The sequence below is a fragment of the Pelodiscus sinensis genome, chromosome 23 (assembly GCF_052426305.1).
Source record: "Pelodiscus sinensis isolate ZL-2025 chromosome 23, ASM5242630v1, whole genome shotgun sequence".
Classification (NCBI taxonomy): Eukaryota; Metazoa; Chordata; order Testudines; family Trionychidae; genus Pelodiscus; species Pelodiscus sinensis.
In genome coordinates, this window is record NC_143074.1 from 18,839,384 (window position 1) to 18,860,966 (window position 21,583).

At 49.6% G+C, this 21,583-nt stretch overlaps 1 protein-coding gene across 6 annotated transcripts in view; it reads left to right on the top strand.

The window, feature by feature from the left end:
* Positions 1-21,583, top strand: part of RXRA (retinoid X receptor alpha) — a 287,469-nt gene that overhangs the window by 188,442 nt on the left and 77,444 nt on the right. For 5 of the 6 annotated variants that reach the window (XM_075905236.2, XM_075905238.2, XM_075905237.2 and 2 more), the window contains 2 exons: positions 12,715-12,865; positions 16,249-16,428. In XM_075905236.2, coding sequence (XP_075761351.2) covers positions 12,715-12,865; positions 16,249-16,428 — 331 coding nt within the window. The remainder of the gene's footprint in view (positions 1-12,714; positions 12,866-16,248; positions 16,429-21,583) is intronic. The other variant, XM_075905242.2, reaches the window with a different exon arrangement.

Here is a 21,583-nt window from a genome sequence, read left to right on the forward strand (position 1 = left end):
AAGTGCCCTTTGTGGCACTCCAGTGTATTCTCGTGGGTAGCAATGCATGCCTCACTCTCACTGGGTCCTGTCAGCCACGGATCCCAAACTGCTTTCCAAACATTGTAGCCTCACGGGGCATTCCCCTGGGAGGTGGGCACCTTTAGTTCAGCAAGGGGGAAACAGCACAGAAGAGGCCAAGAAATCTGTCAGGGACCGCACAGAGCAGGATATTCAGACGATTCCAAGGCCGGATTATCGAAAGGGCTCTCTCTGGCGTGTGCAGGTGTAACCCATATACCTACTGGGAGTGTGCACTGTTCTTAGTAAAGTCTCAGAGGGTTCGCTGGGTTAGTCTGTAACTTTAAAAAAAAAAGTCGTCCTGTGGCACCTTAGAGACTTAAGAAAAAAAATTATATATATATATATATATATATATATATATATATATACATATATATAGTCGCATGAGCTTTGGTGGGGAAAACCCACTTCCTCAGATGAGAGTGGAGAAAAAAGGGGGAACCTCCAGTTGGAACTGCCCCCTTTTTTCTCCTCTCTCATCTGAAGAAGTAGGTTTTACCCAATACTATCTATCTATCTATCTACGCACACACACACTTTGTTAACTGGCATTGGCCCCTAGCCACAATACTGTCACATTTTCAGGTGCACAGCCCTGGCTTGGTTTACCATGATTGGCTTAACTATTTTTTATTTAAGAAATACTAATCATCTTTAACTCAAAATAGAAATGTGAGACCCACTGCCTCACACTACAAAACTACCAATATTAAAAACTTGAGTTTTACTATTATTGTCCGTTGTTTTTTCCTAGGTTGATGGGACTCTCAGGCTACATCTAGACTGCAAGCCTCTTTCGAAAGAGGCTTTTTCGAAAGATACTTTCGAAAAAGCCTCTTTTGAAAAAGAGCATCTAGACTACAACCTTTAGAAAAAAGGCGTTCTTCCTCATAAAATAAGGTTTTCCGCGGTTAAAAAAACTGCCACATTCTTTTGATTTATTTTTGAAAGAACGCAGCAGCAGTCTAGATGCAGGGGAAGTTTTTTCGAAAAAAGGCTACTTTTTTGGAAGAAAACTTGTAGTCTAGACACACCCTCAGATAACCGGAATTTTTAGATAACCGAATGCCCTAATCCCCGAGCGTGCCGGATAACACAGGTTTTACTGTGTATAGTGGCACTTGGACCACTTACAGAACGAATGAGTTTCCTCTACAGCCTTAGCCGAGAACCAGCTGGTTTTATAACTCTAGGGCTACGTCTACACTGGCCCCTTTTACGGAAGGGGCATGTAAATTTCACTAGTCGTCGTAGGGAAATCCGCGGGGGATTTAAATATCCCCCGCGGCATTTAAATAAAAATGTCCGCCGCTTTTTTCCGGCTTTTAAAAAAGCCGGAAAAAAGCATCTAGACTGGCCCCGATCCTCCGGAAAAAGTGCCCTTTTCCGGAGGCTCTTATTCCTACTTCAAAGTAGGAATAAGATCAGAGGTTCCTTCAAAGTAGGAATAAGAGCCTCTGGAAAAGGGCACTTTTTCCGGAGGATCGGGGCCAGTCTAGACGCTCTTTTCCGGCTTTCTTAAAAGCCGGAAAAAAGCGGCGGACATTTTTATTTAAATGCCGCGGGGGATATTTAAATCCCCCGCGGATTTCCCTACGATGACTAGTGAAATTTACATGCCCCTTCCGGAAAAGGGGCCAGTGTAGACGTAGCCTAGCTGTAGAGGTTCACGCACTAAACTCCAGAGGTCCCAGGTTTGGGTCTGTCCATTGGCGTTACAGACATATGCTTATGGCATCAAAATTTGGTGCAGCAAAGTGTCCACTGACCCAGGTGTCCTGATGAACAGATCAGGACTTAGAGCTTTTTGGCAACCCTAGGAATCTCTGAAAATCATATTTGAGAGAGAGAAAAAGAGAGAGAAGCAAAGTTCCATTCAAGTCTATTTCATAATTCCTTCTGCTCACTTCAGTGCCATTCTCAGGAAGACCCAAGCTGCTGGAGCAGCCTGCAGGACTTTTGCAGACTCCCCCCAGGCGTTTCTCTCAGCAGCTCTGCAGGTGCCTGGAGGAAGCGAGGACAGATCAGACACACGCTTCGGCTGCGGCCGCTCTCGCAGGGCTGCCTCGTCCCTTCAGACACAATTGATTCTTTTCAAGGACATCTGGGGACTCAGCAGCGGTTTTTAGAGCTGGCCGCTCCCAGGCCCCCACAGAGAGGACTCAGTCCTCGGAGCTTAAAACAAAGAGTCAACAATAGAGAGCAGAATGGAACCCCGATGCCCAGGAACGTGTTCTAATTGCTAGGCAACGCTGCCTCCCATCCACCGTGAGCTAACTCAAAGTACTTCCTTGCCATCTGCGCCAGGGCCCTCTGCTCAGCTCATTGCTGAGTTTGTGCTCATCACAAAGCAGAACTAGGTTCCATATGGCAATGAGGGTGAGGTTTGGGGCCGGACTGGCTGGCTCTCTCAGGCGCCCACCTTCAGATTTTTTTTTTTGGAGCCTTACACCCAAGAGGAAGGAGCAGCAGGCGCCGGCGGGGGAGGGGAGAGGGGGGAGAGGAAGGGGTAATGTGGGAACCAAGAGGTGCACGTGTAGCATGGCTGTGGTTTCGGGCAGCTGCTGAAAGAGGAAACGGAGGAGGTTCCCATTCCCGTGTGCTGACTCAGCAGCTAGCCGGGGCTCCTGCTGACTCATGGGGGAACACTCCCTGGGGCAGTTTCAGGTCCCAGTCCCTGGGAGACAGGCAAGCGAAGAGCCAGGGCCGGCTAACCCTTAGCCATGTGCCATGGGGGATAATGGAGTTTCCATGGGATCTGCCCATTCTATCAGCCATCCCGCCCTTGTCTATGTTAAGTCCCCTTGTCCTCTGTAGTCACACTGTGCCAGCCCCCGAGAAATGCTTGGTCTGATAGTGCTAGTTTCTCCCACCCATCGAAGTCAGGAGGACCGTAGATTTCTCCAAGGAGTGAGCTATTAGCACAGCCCTGGAATAAATGGGTGACCAATGTCCCCTCTAATATTTTCCAACCATGTGTGGAATAATTTTATGTGCACTGCATCCCGTGTGACTGTGCACCACCACTAGAAAGAAGACACCTCGCTGCGGGCGATCTGGCTGATCAGCTGGAATCTCCCCTGAGCGGCCTCACAAGCGCCCAGCTTACAGGGAACACTGTGGGTGACTCCTCCCTGGCTTGTCGAAGGGTCTGCTGCCCAGCAGTCAAAGTGGGATAGGCAGTCGGGATTTTCTTTACTGCTCCTGGATGTCTAAATAAGCCAGAAACAGCTTTGATCCCCTTGGACCGCACCATTCCTCTCCAGCACTGATCTAGCCACAGCAAGTCTTGCTTTGGCACCAGCAGCCTGGACCACTGAACACTGCTCCCACCTGGGCCGGACTGGAAAGCTCTCCCCAGAAGCTGATGCAGGACGTGGACTCTGTGAGGCAGGAGCAGTGTGGATGCTGCACACCAGTGCTCCTTTTGTACCTTGGTTGCCACTCAAATGCCAGGCCCACTCCTCATCCCCAAAGCCCAGCATGGGCTTGAGACTGGGTTGCTCCATGAGAACTTCTCTATCTGCTCCTCATACATGGGTGACGGGTGAAGGCCAGCTGAGGAAGGCAAGCTGAAGCCCCGCCTCTTCCACCCAAAGCCACACCTCTTTCCCCGAGCCCATGCGCCTTCAACAACCTCCCACCCCTGCCAAGCCTCGCCAAACCCCAGCTGATGGTTGGTGCTGCCGCATGGCACAGCCCCAGCCTTCCCCCGCTGCCAGGGAGCCGTGCTGCTGCACGGTGCGGCCCCAGCCCCCTCCCAGGCGGCTGGGCCCTGTGGGCAGTTTTGGGAAGGCAATGCCTTCCCTTGCCTACATTACCCAGCACCCAAATTTCATAACACACCCGAATATTTTGACTGAGGTTCAAATTGGCACAGATCCGAGCTGAGAACTATGGATCATGGGAGACCAGCTCTCCCCTGTTCCCTTCTGGAGTTGTGACCCTCCTTTCCTCCCCTCCACACCAGCACAGGAAGAGGGTCAACAAAACTTTCATCTTCCACAGGTAGCTGATGTTCTGACCCTACTAGGGCACCCAGAGCCTGTGGCTACGGTTGCTGTTGAAAGATGTTTAATAATTAGGGCTGTCAATTAATACCTGCGAATAACACAGAGTGGAATTAACGCGTTAATTTTTTTAATGTGCGTTAATCGCAGGCTTTTCCAGGCGGTGCTGCCCCTTTGAAACGCTGCCGCGGCATTTCAAAGGGGCAGCACAATCATAGAATCATAGGACTGGAAGGGACCTCGAGAGGTCATCGAGTCCAGCCCCCCGCCCTCAAGGCAGGACCAAGCTCCGTCTACACCATCCCTGACAGATGTCTATCTAACCTGTTCTTAAATATCTCCAGAGAGGGAGATTCCACCTCCTCCCTTGGCAATTTATTCCAATATTTGACCACCCTGACAGTTAGGAATTTTTTCCTAATGTCCAATCTAAACCTCCCTTGCTGCACTTTAAGCCCATTACTCCTTGTCCTGTCCTCAGAAACCAAGAGGAACAAATTTTCTCCTTCCTCCTTGTGACACCCTTTTAGATATTTGAAAACCGCTATCATGTCCCCCCTTAATCTTCTTTTTTCCAAACTAAACAAGCCCAGTTCATGAAGCCTGGCTTCATAGGTCATGTTCTCTAAACCTTTAATCATTCTTGTAGCTCTTCTCTGTATCCTTTCCAATTTCTCCACATCTTTCTTGAAATGTGGCGCCCAGAACTGGACACAGTACTCCAGCTGAGGTCTAACTAGTGCAGAGTAGAGCGGAAGAATGACTTCACGAGTTTTGCTTACAACACACCTGTTGATACAACCTAGAATCATATTTGCTTTTTTTGCAACAGCATCACACTGTTGACTCATATTCAACTTGTGGTCCACTATGACCCCTAGATCCCTTTCCGCTATGCTCCTTTCCAGCCTGCCGTCAGCTGGAGTCTTATTATTATTTAACAGCGCGATTAATCGTGATTCATTTTTTTAATTGCTTGACAGCCCTCTTAATAATCATTAGCTACATTTTGCAATCGCTCCGTTTTCCTATAAGGCACTGAAGCCAACTGCTGGACCTGTGTGCACCTAAATCGCGTGATGATTCAAAAAGCGTATCCTTGTCTAACTCCCACAGACTCATAGGTATGAAGGGCCCATGCTGATCACCTAACCTAACTTCCCAAATAAAAGAGGCTGCTGGTCCCGCTCTTGGGGATTCACGCTGCAGGCTCAGGGCCTGGAATTTCACTAAATGATTCCTTCACCAAGTCCGTGACTTCTGGCCAAGCTAGAAAGTTTAGAGAGGCCCCCAGTTTGGATTTTAAAAGGTCAAGCCACGGAGACACCACCATGCTTGCAGGTAAAATCACCTCCAAGCCCATGGCGAGCATTCCACAGAGCGAGCCAGGGAAACACCTTTTTAGTCCCGAGATCCAAACTGGTTTTACTCCTCCTTTTCCTCTCCCGTTTTAGAATACAAATTCAGTGCTGCCGATGTTGGGGCTTAGGGTGTGGAGAAGGAAGGGGAGGCCACAGATATTCTGGGAGCACCAGCGCTGACACCTACAGCAAGAATCTTGCACTCAGTAGCATTTCTGTGTTTCAAGTTTCCCTCCTGCCCTTGTCTCTCATGGACTGGTGCCAACAGGGCAGCATGAAGAGGACAAAAGATATTTTCAAACCCCCTGGTGTTCCCAGATTTGGGTAGGAAACAGGCGAGTCAGCTGAAAGGAGATGGTGGGGCGGTTCAGCAGAAGTCTTAATGGAGACAGGATGGAGCAGAGGGGATGACATGTCGAGAGAGGAAACCACGTCAGCTTATTCAGGAGGGGGGCAGTGGGTGGGCTAGATAGGAAATGCAGTTTTTGCCATAGGCATTTGAGGAACTAAAAGTGCCTGGTCATTCACGAGGAGAAGGAGGGTGGATATGACAGAGAATGGGCAAAATATAGACGAGCACTATTGCCCTCCACTGGACGTGATCAGAACAACTCGTGCGTTAGTCCCCTCTGCGTCTGCCAGCTAATGGGGGCGCCTTGTTAGCTCATGACTCTTTTCGGAACCCTCCCCAGCACCTTCTAAAAATGTAGATGCCAGGAGGGCACCCCAGCGTTTCAGCATGAACGAACTCATCAGACTTACCTTTTGAAACCAGTGCATGTCTCTGGAGCGGGAGGAAGAGGTTTCGCTTTAATGGGGAAAAAAATGCATAGGGCAGAAATATCATGAGAGCCCTAGTGATGTTTATTCCTGCATCCTTGGCAGGGCTAGGAGAAGCCCTTGTACATTAGAGGAGATAATTAGAGCCAAATTCTATACGCAGGGGATCTGGGGTAAGTCTGGAGCAATGTTCCCTGTCGTTTTTTCCATCTCGGTGTAATAAATTTTGTTATGTGCACAGAGACGTGTAGATGTGCACCACCAGTAGAAACACTGGTGTGCGCGCTCTGCTAATCAGCTGGGCAGCATTTGACTCTCTCCCGGGTGGTCGCCCAAGCGCCCAGCTTACAGGGAACCCTAGTCAGGAGTAATCCTACTGACTTTGTAATAGAGAGGCACCCGTGTTACAGGTGGTCCCCGAGTTATGAACATGTCGACTTACAGCCGTTCGTACTTACGACCAACTGACCATTAAGTGCATTTCAGCCGGTTCCCAAGTTACGAACGCGCGATCCGCGCTTACAAACAGCACGGTCACATTTAAATGAATGGAGTCCGACTTACGAACAGATCGAGTTACAGCCAAGTGTTTGGTATGTAACTTGTTCGTAAGTCGGGGACTATCTGTAGTCTGATCTTGGTAAAACAAAAGGAAAAAATATGTAAGACGCACGTTGTCAGGTCTTCAAGAGAATGCTCAGGTATATTAAAATGTAGACCAACAGGTTTTTCTTCGTGAAGATGTCGGATGTCTGATTTCTGAGCATTGATTCTTTGGCAAAGTGACTGAGCAGTCTATCCAATATACATTGCAGAGGGACACTGCCGATACATGATGGCATAAATCACATTGCTGGATGAACAGGAATATGAGTCCTTGATTGTATAACTGACATGGTTAGGTCCAGTGATGGTGCCACCAGAGTAGATATGTGGACAAAGTCGGCAATGGGGTTTGTTGCAAGGGAAAGTTCCAGGGTTTGTATTGATGTGGTATGCCCTGTGGTTAGTAAGTTAGCCTGACTTCAGCGGCCGTTGCTTGGAGTCACGCTGGAGAGACTTGAGAGCAGAATTTGACAGCAAGACCCATGGAACTGACGTGAATGGCATTTGGATCCGGCTCACAGGGCCTGAGCAGACTGAACAGTCACCCTTGTCTTGGGGTGAGGGGCAGATTGGAAAGCCGCAGGCTGTGCACCACACCTGATAAGAGCGGGAACCCTCCCTTCCTCTCCCACCACACGCTTACTCATCACTTCACTCTCTCCTGAGATGGTGACTTACACATCCACCCCACCCCTATGCTGGGCTGGTTGTGAAGTGTCTCACAGGCCAGGGACTGCCTGAAGAAGTGAGAAGCCAGGCAAAATATCTGCAGCGAAAGGGACTTTGGGTGCCATGGCAGGGAGTGGTTTTTTGAGATGGAAGTTGCCTCCTTTCCCGCTGGCGGGCGTGACCCATGACATTGGGAGAGCTTTGTTTCCTACAGGAGGGAATTTGGCACAAAGTATTTTCACCACCTGGATGAGTGTGAAAAGCAAAAGAACACGCTGGTCTGTGAGGTCCCCAGTAGGGTACATCACTGCAAGGGGCAGGTCAAATCCCCAGCTTGGATAGATGTGCATGAGAACATAAGAATATAAGAACTGCTATACTGGGTCAGACTAGAGGTCCCTCTAGCCCAGTATCCTGTCTGCTGATTGTAGCCAATGCCAGATGCCCCAGAGGGAGGGAACAGAACAAGGAATCCTCACGTGATCCCTTTCTGGTCATCCATTTCCAGACAAACAAAGGCTAGGAACACCATTTCTAATAGCCATTGATGGACCTAACCTCCACGAGTTTATCTAGCTCTTTTTTGAACCCTGTTACAGTCCTGGTCTTCACAACATCCATTGGCAAGGAGTTCCACAAGTTGACTGTGCGCGGTGTGAAGAAAAACTTCCTCTTGTTTCTTTTAAACCTGCTACTTATTAATTTCATTTGGTGACCCATTCCAAAACCCTAATCATTTTTGTTGCCCTTTTCTGAACCTTTTCCAATGCCAAAAGGTAGCTTTGATCAAGCTACAGTGCTAACAAGCAGTGGGCCTCAGTGCCTTGGGCTAGTCCTGTTCAGAACCCTGAGCATGGACTTGGCAGTTGGCTTGTGGTTGCATGACTATTGCTAGGCACTAGCTCAGTCAAAGCTAGTGTGTGTACGTCTCACCGAGCTGGGAATTATACCTCCCTGCTGCTGTGTATACATAAACCTCAATCTCTCTGTGCCTCAGTTCCCCATAGAGGCAATGTGGATAATGGCAATGACCTTGGAACAGGTGTCATATGAAGAGAGATTAAAAAGACTGGGACTTGTCAGCTTAGAAAAGAGGAGACTAAGGGGGCATATGATAGAGGTCTATAAAATCATGATTGGTGTGGAGAAAGTGAATAAGGAAAAGTTATTTACTTGTTCCCATAACACAAGAAGTAGGGATTACCAAATGAAATTAATAGGTAGCAGGTTTAAAACAAACAAAAGGAATTTTTAATTCACACAGCGCACAGTCAACCTGTGGAACTCCTCGCCAGTGGATGTTGTGAAGACCAGGACTGTAACAGGGTTCAAAAAAGAGCTAGATAAACTCATGGAGGATAGGACCGTCAATACTTATTAGCCAGGATGGCAGGAATGGTGTCCCTAGTCTCTGTTTGTCAGATACTGGAAATGGTTAACAGGAAAGGGATCATTTGATGATTCCTTGTTCTGTTCACTCCCTCTGGGGCATCTGCCACTGGCCACTGTCCAAAGACAGGACGCTGGGCTGAACGGACTTTAGTTTAGCCTGGTATGGCCATTTTTATGTTAACTAGCCAATTAGCCCGTCAGGTCTCTCCTCCACGTCGGTCTTCTCTCCTGAGCCTCCGGTCTCTCACTCCATCTCTCTTTCTCTCCTCCTCCTACTGCCTCTCCCTGTCTCTCTCCGCTCTCCTCCGCCTTCTGCCTATCTCTCCGTCTCTCTCTTCTCCCCCTCCTGCCTCTCACTCTCTCTCCACTCTCCTCTGTCACCCTCGGGGATGCATGCTCATCCAGGCCCCGCCCCCGGGGCGTGTACGTCACTGCTCTGCCCCCTTCGCCTCCCGCCATGGCACTCGGCTGACTTCTGCGCTGCTCAGCCGGGCTGCCACGTGGGAGTAAGCAGCGCAAACGGCCTCTCTCTCTCTTCTCCTCCTACTGCCTCGCCCTCTCTCTCTCTCTCAGCTCTCGTCTGACTCCTGCTTCTCTCTCCTTCTCTCTCTCTTTCTCTTCTCCCCTTCTGTGTTTCTCTTCTCCTCCTCCTGCTGTGTCTCTCTCACTCTCTCTCTCGGTGTCCTCCGCCTCCTCTCTGTCTCCTTCGCCTCCTCTGTGTCTGCTCCGCTTTCCTCCTCTTGAATCCGGCGCCCTTTCCTGTCGTCAGAGACGCACACTCGTCCAGGCCCCATCCCCTGGCTGTTCCCTCTGGGTGGAGCTGTTGCCTCCTGCCGTGGCGCTCGGCTGACTTCTGCGCCGCTCAGCCGGGCCGCCGCACGGGAGCAAGCAGCGCAAGCAGCCATTTAAGCCCTGCGCTTCCCAATGCAGCACCCCTGTGATGCACGGATAGGATGGACCCCAAACAGCCACTTGTGCCTCTTGCTCCTGCGTGGCGGCCTGGCTGTGCAGCCGAGTGCCACGGGGGGAGGCAACAGCACTGCCCAGAGGGAACAGCCAGTGTTTCAGCGTTACAGAATCACAGACACTGGGCTACTATAGATATGATATGCCTCACAAGGCTGAAGTGAGAAGTACATTAAGGAGTGTGTATTATTGTAATGAGGCCCGCATAAGTATGATTAGATAGATGCATACATATGGGGATGGATGGACAGTTAGGTAGTACGAGGAAGACAGCCGTGATGTTGCTTTCTTCACGCTACTGTAAATCAAATAATTGCAAATCACCAAAGTCCCATTGTCTGGTGGGTTGAATTTCATGCTTCCCATTTCTGAGTCCTGTTCCCATCTCTACCATGCATTGAGCCTTCAGAATACTTTCCATATAACTTGACGCATCTCAAGGGATCCTGCTATTTTATGGGCTGACATTGTGCTTGGTGCTATACATTCAGGGACCTGTTTAAATCTCCACAGCCTTTTCTGACTGACCGGGCTGGGTATAGAGGAAGGAGAAGAAAGGGGACATGGACAAGAGAAGTCTATTTGCTGAAGGAACATAAAAAGAAATTGAGGGGAGGGGCCCCCTCCACACTCCCAGAGCCTTAATTCCAGCCCGGCTGCATCTGCAACCCGTATCCATTCACTAAGTATCTTTCCCTTCAAGAGATAACACTAGCAGATGGTCTCTAAATCCCAGGGTGTAAAGCAGCCAAACTGTGTTTGCCTGAGTGGATGAAGAAGACTAGGACATCTCAGCCGGGTGCTCCCACGTATAATCCCTGCAAATCATTTTCCCCGCTCTGCGTCCTGAGGCGGCGTTAAGGGGAATCTTCCTCACACATTTAGATAAAGGCTTTCCTGCAGAGGTGGGTGGACATTTGGCAGCCTGAAAGGAATTTTTCCTTCCCATTAAATCACCCGGCAACAATGGTTTATGGGGCTAGCTTATTTGACAGTGGTGTCTGCTCTTCCTGCTTCTCTGGCTTTATGGAAGGATTAATCGGACCCGTCATCCCTTCCCCTTGTGGTAACATGAAGCCTGTGATCTGCATATTCACAGAGGCGTGATGTTACCCTGCCGCAGGGACGAGCTGGCCAGCCCAGCTGAGTACATTTGGCTTGGGGTATTTGCTGCTTCCCCGTGTTCCAAGGCCGGGGATTTGTGATCTCTGGAGATCTGTGTTCAAATCTGTGTCTTGGCTTAGAAGATGCTGGCAATTTCAGTCGAGCGTCATGCCCACAAGGGGACATTTTCCATGTGCCACCGGATTTGGTGCAACCCTTTGGTTTGATGCGGTTGGCAGGGATGCGGCGGGATTGGGACTGGGCTAAAAGAATCAACTTCAGAGTTAGCGAGGTTGGGCCTGGCTCCCTCCCTGGCTGTGAATAATACCCAAGGTGCCAACAGCCTCTCTGGAACCCTGGGCAAGGTGTGTGTGGGGGGGTAACGCCGTGCTCCCGGAAGAGGCGGGGCCTCAGGTGGAAGAGGCGTGGCTGGGGGCAGTCAGCCCTCTGCTCCGTCTGGAGCACGTCACTCTGCCCCCTCCCGTCCCCGAGTGCCACTAGAGTGTGCTGTACAGCACTCCCATGGCAATTTAAAGGGCCTGAGGCTGCAGCTGCTGCCAGGGGCCCCAGGCCCTTTGCCTCGCTGGGCCAGCCGCCCCTTTTGCCTCCCCCAGCGTCAGTGGGCCTGATGGTACCCAGATCGTCACATTGGTCGAATGCTCAGTTGCAAGAACCTTGCATTGGTTGGGGCCCGTCAGGCTTCTGAAACCAGAATTGAGGGGTGTGGCAGTGTACCACTGTGAAGCTCAGGAATGCAACAGCAGGGGGTGCTGTGAGTCCGCGCTGGGGTGGAGTAGCAAAGCGGGGCGTGAGGAGGATTGGGCGGGCATCTTCAGAGCAGTCGGGGAGCCTAGCACTGAAATCCCAGGGGCACTACAAGGTTGGGACCAGTTGGATTGGCAGAGCCTTGTGAGTCCTAGGATTTGAATCGAGTGGATCCTGCAGCTCAGGACTGAGCGTCCTAGCAGAACTGGGTGGGGCAGCAGGTCGGGAGGTAACAGTTCCAGAGAAGGTGCATGGAGGAGCACGGCTGCCCCTAAGATTTCTGGGGCCCTGCACAGTGCTATTAAACTGATGCCTCTATGCCCGATGGCAACCCGGAGGAGGGATAATATTTGAGAGATGTGACTGTGTAATCTTCAGCCACACCCCAATGAAATAGTTAAAGCTCATTTTAACTAAGGTCCTGTCGAACCACATGGTAAATTCAGAAACGGACAGTCTAGGCCTGGGGTTGGCAAACGCCTGTGATATGGCTATTACCACTTGAATGGTCTTTCCCAGGTTCAGTGGTCCACCAGTAAATCCTCTCTGGAGAAAGCAGAGCCACAGAGCAAGGATAGGAAGAGGCGGGTGGGTGGACACGATGACCCAGCGGTGCCCCACATTTTCAGGCACCCTACACAGCTGTGTGTTCTACATATGAGTAAGGCTGGCTCTGCGGAGGCATGTGCAAAGAATTTTCCATATACCGTGAGTGTGTAGGGGCCAACCAGTACTGCCAGCCTCCCATTGTCATGCAGGAGATTCACACCCCTCCCTTCACATCCCACAAAGAGAGCAGAGCTTGTTCTGGTGAGCACGGCTTTGCCCATCCTCTACAGAGTAACCAGAGAGGCATTTGGAGACCACTGAGGTCCGGATGAAGGGCCAGACCAGAGTGGGAGGATGCCATATTTATGCACGCGCTCCCTCCCCTCCCCCAGCTTGCCTGCCTCCCCTGCTTGATGATAACTGCTTGCCCCGTGTTTCCCTCCGCACAGCTCAGTTCTCCTATGAACCCCGTCAGCAGCACAGAAGACATTAAACCGCCCTTGGGACTCAATGGAGTTCTTAAAGTGCCAGCGCACCCCTCCGGAACCATGGCCTCCTTCACCAAGCACATATGCGCCATCTGTGGGGACAGATCTTCAGGTAACTCCCTCCCTGCCCATGATAGCTCGGAAAATGGGACATGGAGGAGAGGGTCAGGGTGGTGGACCTGGTGAAAGGGGAGTTCCCCTCTGCTTGTCTGCATTTGTCCAGCAGGAACATTCACAAGGCTTAGATTCCTGGGCCAGGGCAATGCAATGCTTCGGTTTGACCCGACTTCTCTCCTCACCTGAGTCCTGCCTTGGAGAGGATATAGAGCAAGTCCCCGCTTCCATCAGGGCCCAAAGAGCCGACTGGTCTGTGGCCCCTTAAAGCCACAAGGGGCTATCCCACAGTGTCTGAAGGTGCCATAGGAATAGATAAGACAAGTGCCATCTCCACGCCAAATGTTCAGGGCCATCCGAAACCGTAAGCCCTACAGTTCTACAGACATCTGCTTTACATCCACAGGTAGCTGCACCTGCAGATGTGTCTGTCTGTGGATTATTTTTGCAGATGCGGATACCAATTGTGTGTCCATGCAGGACTCTACGATGCCCTACCTGGTAGGGCTGGAGCAGTAAAAGCTGAGCCTCTTTGTGGACAGCGATATGTAGGGGGCAATGACCCATTTATAGGCCCTACCGTCACCCTTTTGCAATGGGGCTGCAGGGGATTGGGTTTAATTGAGTGGCGGGGCTAGAGTAGCCTCAACCCTCTGCTGAAAACAAACCAAAGCGACCTGTGGTTTGAAGGTGCCCTGACCACCGCTCTGCTCACAGTGAGTTCACTCAGAGAGAGCTTCGGTTCACGGGCTACCCTAGGGAGCCTGATCAGACCCAGTCATGCTGGTTCACCATCCAAGTGGCACTTGGCAGGTTCCTCTGTGCTCAGAGAACATGATGTGGGGAAAGGGTGAAATTTTCCCTCAACCTCTGCTTAGAAGCTGGTCGCGTCATTATATATTGAGAAACTGGCTGCCACTGGAGCAATGCAGCTCCTCCTTCTGCTGGAGGCTTTTTATCCATCTCCTTATCCCACATCCTTTTCTCTATTGATGAGGCTCTTACACCGCTCTGGATAAAACAGGGCTGGGCAGGATGCGGCCCAGGGGCCAGATACAGCCAGCCAAACACTTTGATCCGACCTGTGGACGGCATCTAGACTCTTTCTATTTATATCCTGCTGCCCATGCCACCGAATTTCCAGGCGGTGGCTCAGGCAGCAGGATCCTATTTAAATAGCTCATGGTTCCCAGTCACGGTGCTACCCTGGCAGGGGCCGGGGCCACGAGCTCTTTAAGTCACTGCAGAAACCTGGGCGGCTTCCTGGCCACGTGGAATTCACATTTTTAATTCAAAGCCTCCAGCCACAAACCACTCTGGGGGGAGGCTAGTCCCCAACTCTGCCCCATGCCCCGCCCCTTGCAGGAGAAAGGGGAGGGAAAGCTGGCTCATGGCCATGTAGCAAAATTCACTAAGGGTATGTCTAGACCAGTGTTTCCCAATTTTATTTGGCCACGGAACCCTTTTTTAAAAAAACGCCGGGGAAAACTGGTCAAACAAAAAAAACGGGGCTGGGGAGCTGTCAAGCAAAAAAAAAAGCCGGCCTGTCCCTAAGACTGCGACGGCCCCTTGAAAATGGTGGCCCTGGGCTTGCCCGCCCCTAAGAGCAGCTCAGCAAGGGGAATTTGGGGAGTGATCAGGTTCTCGCGGAACCCTTATTTTCACTTCGTGGAACACCAGTGTTCCGCAGAGCTCTACTTGGGAAATACTGACCTAGATTACAGAGCTTTCCCGGAAAAGCTCTGCTGCATCCAAGGAACGCGTCTGCTTTTCCGAAAAAAAAAAAAAAAAATTAGGAACGCAGATGCCTTTTTCGGCATCCCTGTAAACCTTGTTCTACGAGGAAGAAGGGATGTTCTAAAAGAGGGTTTTTTTCCTGACATTTGGCCCTATATAGATGGGCCAAATGTTGGAAAAGCCTCTTTCAGAAGAAAAGTCGGAAAAAGATACGCAAATTGCAAAATGCAATTTGCGTATCTTTTTCTGACTTTTCTTTGTAGTGCAGACATAGCGTAAATGACCCCCCTGCAAAAATTACTGCCCATCCCGGGATGAAAGATACACTTCTGATTGATTGTTCTGACTCTGTACAATAAAGTAAGTTCCTCCCTTTTCTTCTCATGTCACTGTAACTCTTAGACAGGGCCCCCCAAGGGTCCCTAAACCACAGGTTGAGAGCCACTGACTTAGGGTCTGTTTACACAGCAACTAGACACCTGCAGCTGATCCGTGCCAGCCAGCTTGGGCTTGCTTGTCTTTCTCGCTGAACTCTTACAGGCAAATTTTGCTCTCTGCTACACCTCCATGACTTCACAGAGGAAGGTAATCTGATGTAACTCAGAGCAAACTGTGTCGTCTCAGTCCCATCCATGAGGAAGCTGCTGAAAGGGGTGTTAATTCTCACATAGATTATTGCGTGTGCTGTTGGAAACCTCAGCAACGAGTCAGCCAGGTTGCTTGTTCGTTTCTTTTGATACCCCAAGTGCCACTGACAAAGAGACAAATAACACTCCTGGCAGGCCCCCACTGCTCTATTTACCTGCACCTAGGAAGGTAAAGATGATTGCAGCTCCCATTGGCTGCGGATCACCATTCCCAGCCAATGGGAGCTGTAGGAAGCAGTATGCCTGTGTGTACCACTTCCCGCTGCTCCCATTGGCCAGGAACAGCGATGCATGGCCCATGGGAGCCGTCATCACTGGTACCTGCAGCTGTGCAGGTAAATACAGTGGCAGCGGCCCGCCAGGGGCTAAACCTGGAGAACTGCCACCATGTTATTGCCCACCCCTGGGTTAGAACACATGATGTTAAACATGATTTGTAGCCCACATGTACAGGGACTTCTTGTCCATCATCATAGAATACCAGGACTGGAAGGGACCTCGAGAAGTCATCGAGTCCAGTCCCCTGCCCTCATGGCAGGACCCAGTACTGTCTAGACCAGTACTGTCTTGGCATGTGGGTACGCCAAGGCCTGTACTTCTAATTGGGTTTGATCCACAACCAGCAGACATGATGGCAAACATGGGGTTGAGACAGGTTGCCAGGGCAACATGGGGGAAGCCTGCCTGAATGTTGTACCTTTTCAGTGCGCGGATAAAGGGAGGTCAGGACCTTGTCCAGGCTGGGATGTCTTGATTGAGCTAACCAGCCTGATTGCATTATAACCTGCAAAAACCCCAGGCGAGACAAAGCAATTGTACATTAGCACACACTAATTTGGCCATGATAAAGCCTGACCCCCACTTCAAACTCTATGCTAGACAAGGCCTCAGGTAATTTAAGTCCCCAGAGGAGACTGGAGGTTGGCATGGGGGCTGTTTGTTCCTCAGGGCATCTGCGTGACTTCTGAATTTCTTCATCCCCCTCGCGCCCCTGCAGGTAAACATTACGGAGTGTACAGCTGCGAGGGCTGCAAAGGTTTCTTCAAGCGCACCGTGCGGAAGGACCTCACCTACACCTGCCGTGACAACAAGGATTGCTTGATTGACAAGCGCCAGCGGAACCGGTGCCAGTACTGCCGGTATCAGAAGTGTCTGGCTATGGGCATGAAGCGAGAAGGTAAGGCAAACAGAACAGCGGCCCGCCCTACACTGGCCGGCATGGTGCAGTGGACCCGGTAGGTGCTCAGATACACACCGTCAGCCGGAGTCTGTCAAGAAGAACCTCCCTCCTGTTTCTAGCCTTGCAATGTAACACACACAAAACCTGCACTAAGCCCCTTTTGTTGCTGACTGTGAATGGAGCCAGGAATAAAAGCCAACGCTGTCACTATGGGTCCTGATTATGCTGTTGGTTGCTACACAGAGAGTGGATTTTCTCCCCGTGCATATCTCTCTTGCGTATAGTCTATGCTTGTTCCACGGTGCCCAGTAGCAAGGTGCAAGGCCAGATGTGTCTCTGAGAGAAGGCTGTTGCCTAAGTAACTCACTTAGTTCCCTCACCAGCCATAGGAGATGTATGAACAGCCTCCGCGCCATGCTGCTGCTTTTATTTCCCACTAGGCGATTTACCTGGAATCCTTAACTCAGTGGATTTTATATATTTATTTATTGACTTACTTATTTTGGGAACTAAAAGGAAAACGTATTCACTTCATTTATTTTTCAAAACGAGGGGTATTTTAGTGAAGTTCATTTTTATGTTAGAGTTCTTTAAAAAGGGATGGTTAAAATTGGTTTAATTTTTTTTAGTACTTTTTTTTAAAAATGAGAATTGCATCAAGTGCATTTTTTTTCTTCGTTTCGATAAGCGCTGATCATTCATGATGTGTTAGCAAAAAAGGGCTAGTGTCAAATTGGTTTCCAGTAATATTGCCTTCTAGTTGTCAAAACTTAAGCATTAATTTAGCTGTGCCAAAACAGAACATTACTCCAAATTTCTCTGTTATATCATTTTTTTCTGAAAGTTTATTGAGACACTTTCCTATTTCAGGTTTATCCTGTTTTTCTGGCTTGTTTCTTGGCTCAATCTCTTTCAACAGGCTGACTCTCAGTTATGTCGGTTTTGAGGGTTGCACTTGATTTGGCAGCGGGATCTCTTTTCTGTTTGGTTTTATCAGCGGCAATCCCATTCCAAGCACATCCTGGCTTTCTGGCACCAAGAAGCCCTTATGTTGCTTTAAGTTATGAAAAGAGGAAGCTGCCTACCAAATTTGGTGGTCCTAGCTCATATCATTTAGGAGTTCTTGATCAAACAGACAGATGGACAAACTCTCTAAAATATATAGTAGATAAGGAGTGGTCACCTCATCAGATTCTTCGGGTTACACAGACCCAAGTAATTTTACACTATGTGACATGATATTGCTGTGTATTAATCTGCCCAAAGAAAGCTCTGAAGGTGCAAGAAAGATGTTCGTTTCAAAGGGGTGAAGCAAAGCAAGACCTGGGTAGCATCAGATATTATTGTCCAGTGGCATGGAGGAAGGCAACCAAAAGATATAGATTTGCCTTGTATTTAAAAATCTTTCCCAATTTTCAGAAGGCTGTACAGCCCATAGGAAGGTGTGAATGCAGGGCTATCATTTTAAGTACAAGGCTCTTGGATTAGATATATGTTGGGTAACAAGCACTGTAATCTGATCTGGTCCATCCTTTACAGATAACATGATCTGAAATGATATTAAATCCCAGAAAATTGGTGTAGATTATTAAACAGGACACGGTCAAAATACAAATCACGTGTTTAATAAAATGCTTTCCCTTCAGCACTTCCAATTAGTAAAGCAGAAAGAATCTTTTTAAGTCTAATTTATTCTTCATGGGGTTCTTGGTTTATATTTTGCACTTCACATAGGCTGAACTAGACTGGTTAGGTTCATTTTCTCTTTGCCGTCACTTATACTTTCGAGTCCTATGCACTCATCCAGTGCAGTTGTGTTGGGGTTTCCAGTGTTGTAGGAGAAAAGTTGAAGTCCTGTGTTTTCCATGAGGAAAAAAAATCTTGAATTTTTGTTTGTTTAGTTTTTGTAAAACTGGCCTTCTCTCCCCCCGCTCCCCTCCCAAAAAATTAATTTTGATAGTGACCTCTTCAGAGCTTTTCACTACTTGACAGTGACTCTTCAGGGTTGCATTGGCCAGTGTCTGCTCATGACTTGAGAGTGACTGTGAATAATCCTCCATTGGTATCCTTCCCATCACTGATATCTGATCTCATTACGCCTTCTGAATCACATCTGCTGTGCTGACTGACACATAAAACCGTTCTGTGCTGCTCTCCGTGCTGCGGAGTCACAATAGTCGTGGGAGGGCAGAGCTGCAGGATGTGTCTCTTTGAAGAGCCGCAAGTCTGGTCTAGAGCATTAACTAAACAGGGCAGCGCTGGAGCTGTGTCTAGTGCTTAACAAACCCTGACACGCTTGATTTACGGGGTCATCTAAGGACCCGCACATGCAGATTCTTCAAATGTCAAAGCCGCCTCAGCTTGGGGTGCTTGGGAGTTCTAAAGGCAACGGATGAAAAGGGCATTTGGATGGGGCTAGGGGGAAGGGTTAGTTCTCCAGGAAGAGCAAACTGCAGAGTACTGAATTCCTAAAGGGAACCTTCCTCACCCCTGCAAACTCAACCCTGAGTGTCCGGAGTAGAGATTTCCGGAGGGGAAGCAGCAATATCTTTTGCTCTGTGGAGGGCTGGAAATGCCAGCAGATGTTCTGGGTGTTATACAAGGACTTTTTTGGTAACCATGGGAAAACCATGTCTAAGATACACATCTGTGTTCTGGCTCAGACACAGAATGTGCCTCTGGTAGGGGTCAGTTGTGAATTGGGTGCTGAGTGAGCGTGAGGGAGAGCAGGACGGGGGCCGCGTTGCCCCAGACTTTTCCGTGGCATAGCGCCATTTCCAGTCAGAAGCCACCGCTGCAGATAAGCTGAATGCTCGTCCGTCTCATTCTCAGCTGTTCTTCTCTCGCCTTTCTTACCCTGATTTGCGGGTTTTTAAGTTGGTGGGATCCAGAGCGTTTTGTTTGGGGCTCTGTATAGTATTAACGGACGTGAGAAACATCCCTCCCTACGCGAGCAACAAGCCTGCATTTCAGGCAGCCGCAGAAAGGGTACGAGTCTCATGGTGTTTTCTTGTGTAAGAGGTAGAGACTGCACAGCTGGCTCTACAAGCAGATAACAGGCCTCCCTCCCCGGAAGGTAAGAGGACTGTGCCTTTGGAAGGTAAAGCTAGCTTTGAGGCTGGCTTCCTCAGCTTCCCACAATACCCCCGGGGATACTGACTTCACTCCACAGCAGGTACAGTCCTCTGGCAGACAACAGAGGAGAGAGAGCACACGATGTCCTGAATCAACCCTGCCTTTGCCAAGCGGAAGTGACTGACAGACAAAAGTCACAAGCTGGGGCGAAGAAAGCAAATCCAGCAGGGGACAGGGACAGGAAGGGAAGAGGGAGGAAAGTCTTTGGCCTTCAGAGGAAAATGCAGCCGGGCTCTTGGCTGTCGGCAGTGCCAGGAGTCTGGAGTGAATCAAGGACTGAGTTCGAGGGGATGGATTGTTTTCGGGATTACATCTGAGGAGTGGCGATAGAGGAGCAACGGGAAACCTAGGCTAGTGAGTGGGCTGCAGGAGTGGCCCTCCTTCATCCCAGGGGGCTACAAGACTGTTGTAACCAACACAACCTCCGGAGAGAGGGTAGCTCGGCTCACTGCGCTTGCGGGGCCTAGAACGTGCGGCTGGGGTGCCGATGGAACTGTAGCAGCGCTGGGATTGGATGCAGAGGGAGCGCCCGGCAATCACAGTCCGTGTTGTGTGCCACCGGCCTGCTCCTCAGTGCACGTGCTCTGGCTTTACGGGTGTGTCGCTTGAGTAATCCCGCTAGGAAAAAAACGACATGGACAGAAACCAGCAGAATCTGGCAAGCCTGCGTGTGGCCTGTGGTAAACAAAATGTCTCACGGGCTGCATGTGGCCCGAGCCCAGCCATTTACACGACTGTTTTTAGCCCCACCGTGTGAGCCCCCATCAGCTTAAGCTGGGCTTTGCACCTCTTTGCCTTGGGTTTTTTTTGGGCTGTGTAGACGTGCCCTCCCTGAAAGCGTTTTGTGATGTAGACTCTATAGGCTCCGTGCGGGGCGCCCGGGATCACTCGGTGCTATGAAGGAAACAGTCAGCGGTGGGCAACAAATGGAGCCCAAAGGGGCTTCGGTTCGTGAGCACTTTGGGATGTGTTTTTTCTCATGACTGTGAACGGGAAAGAGTCACTTCCAGAATCATCCTCTCTCCCTGAGACGGTGTCCCAGGATGAGCTGGGTCTGGAAAAGGATTTAAGGCCTCAGAGCCCTGAATCAGATGTTAGAGGATGATGTGTCAGAAGCCCAGAGCCAGTGCCTAGTAGAAGAGGTGCTATCCTTAAAGCAGGAAGGTAGACTATATGGGGTGCAGGGAACCTGCCTGGCTGAGGAAGGGCAGTGGACTGGGTCTGGCGGAGCTCCTTCAGAGGAGTGAGCTGGGAGGAGCTATGGCAGGGGACACATCAGCAGGAAGTTGTGTGGGGGTGGGGTTTGCTGCCATTTCAGATGGATTTAATTGCAGTGATTTGGCGCTCAAACACTGGCCCTAAGGACAGGGCTGCCTTATGACTTTCGTGGGCCCCTTCCTCCATAAAAAAAAAACATTAAAAATTATTTTTGATACAACTTTAAACACTTCCATATTTTTTTTTTCTGTTTTAGGCAAAATGTAATAGATTTTCGTGGGCCCTAAAAGTTACGTTTTTTTCTGATGTGAGAAAAAAATTAAAACGTTTTCTTCGACCCTAAAAGTTCATTTTTTTTCTTCTGATTTGAAAAGAAATTAAAACATTTTCGTGGGCCCCTAAAAGTATTGTGGGCCCTAGGCACTGTGCCTACTGGATAAGTCGGCCCTGGCTAAGGACTGGCCCATAGTGATCTGTGGCTTTTCTCCTCTTCTTTCTGTTGGCTATATTGCACTGACATCTTATAAATCAGGTGACCATTAAATTCCTACAATTATGGCAATTGCCTGGGCAGCGCCACTATAAAATTATAGGTCCATTAATTAATTTTGAAACGGCAGTGGCATTCCCAAAGGAGTGCATACTGTATGCCATCTGGGTGAGGGCTCTATTAATTCATCTTGATTAACATTATCACAACGTATATCGAATGAATCCGTAACCATCAGCCAATTATTTAAAAGTGTGACAGATGGGACCTTCATAACCCTAGAAGTGAACTCACGCAGTACTGGCAGAC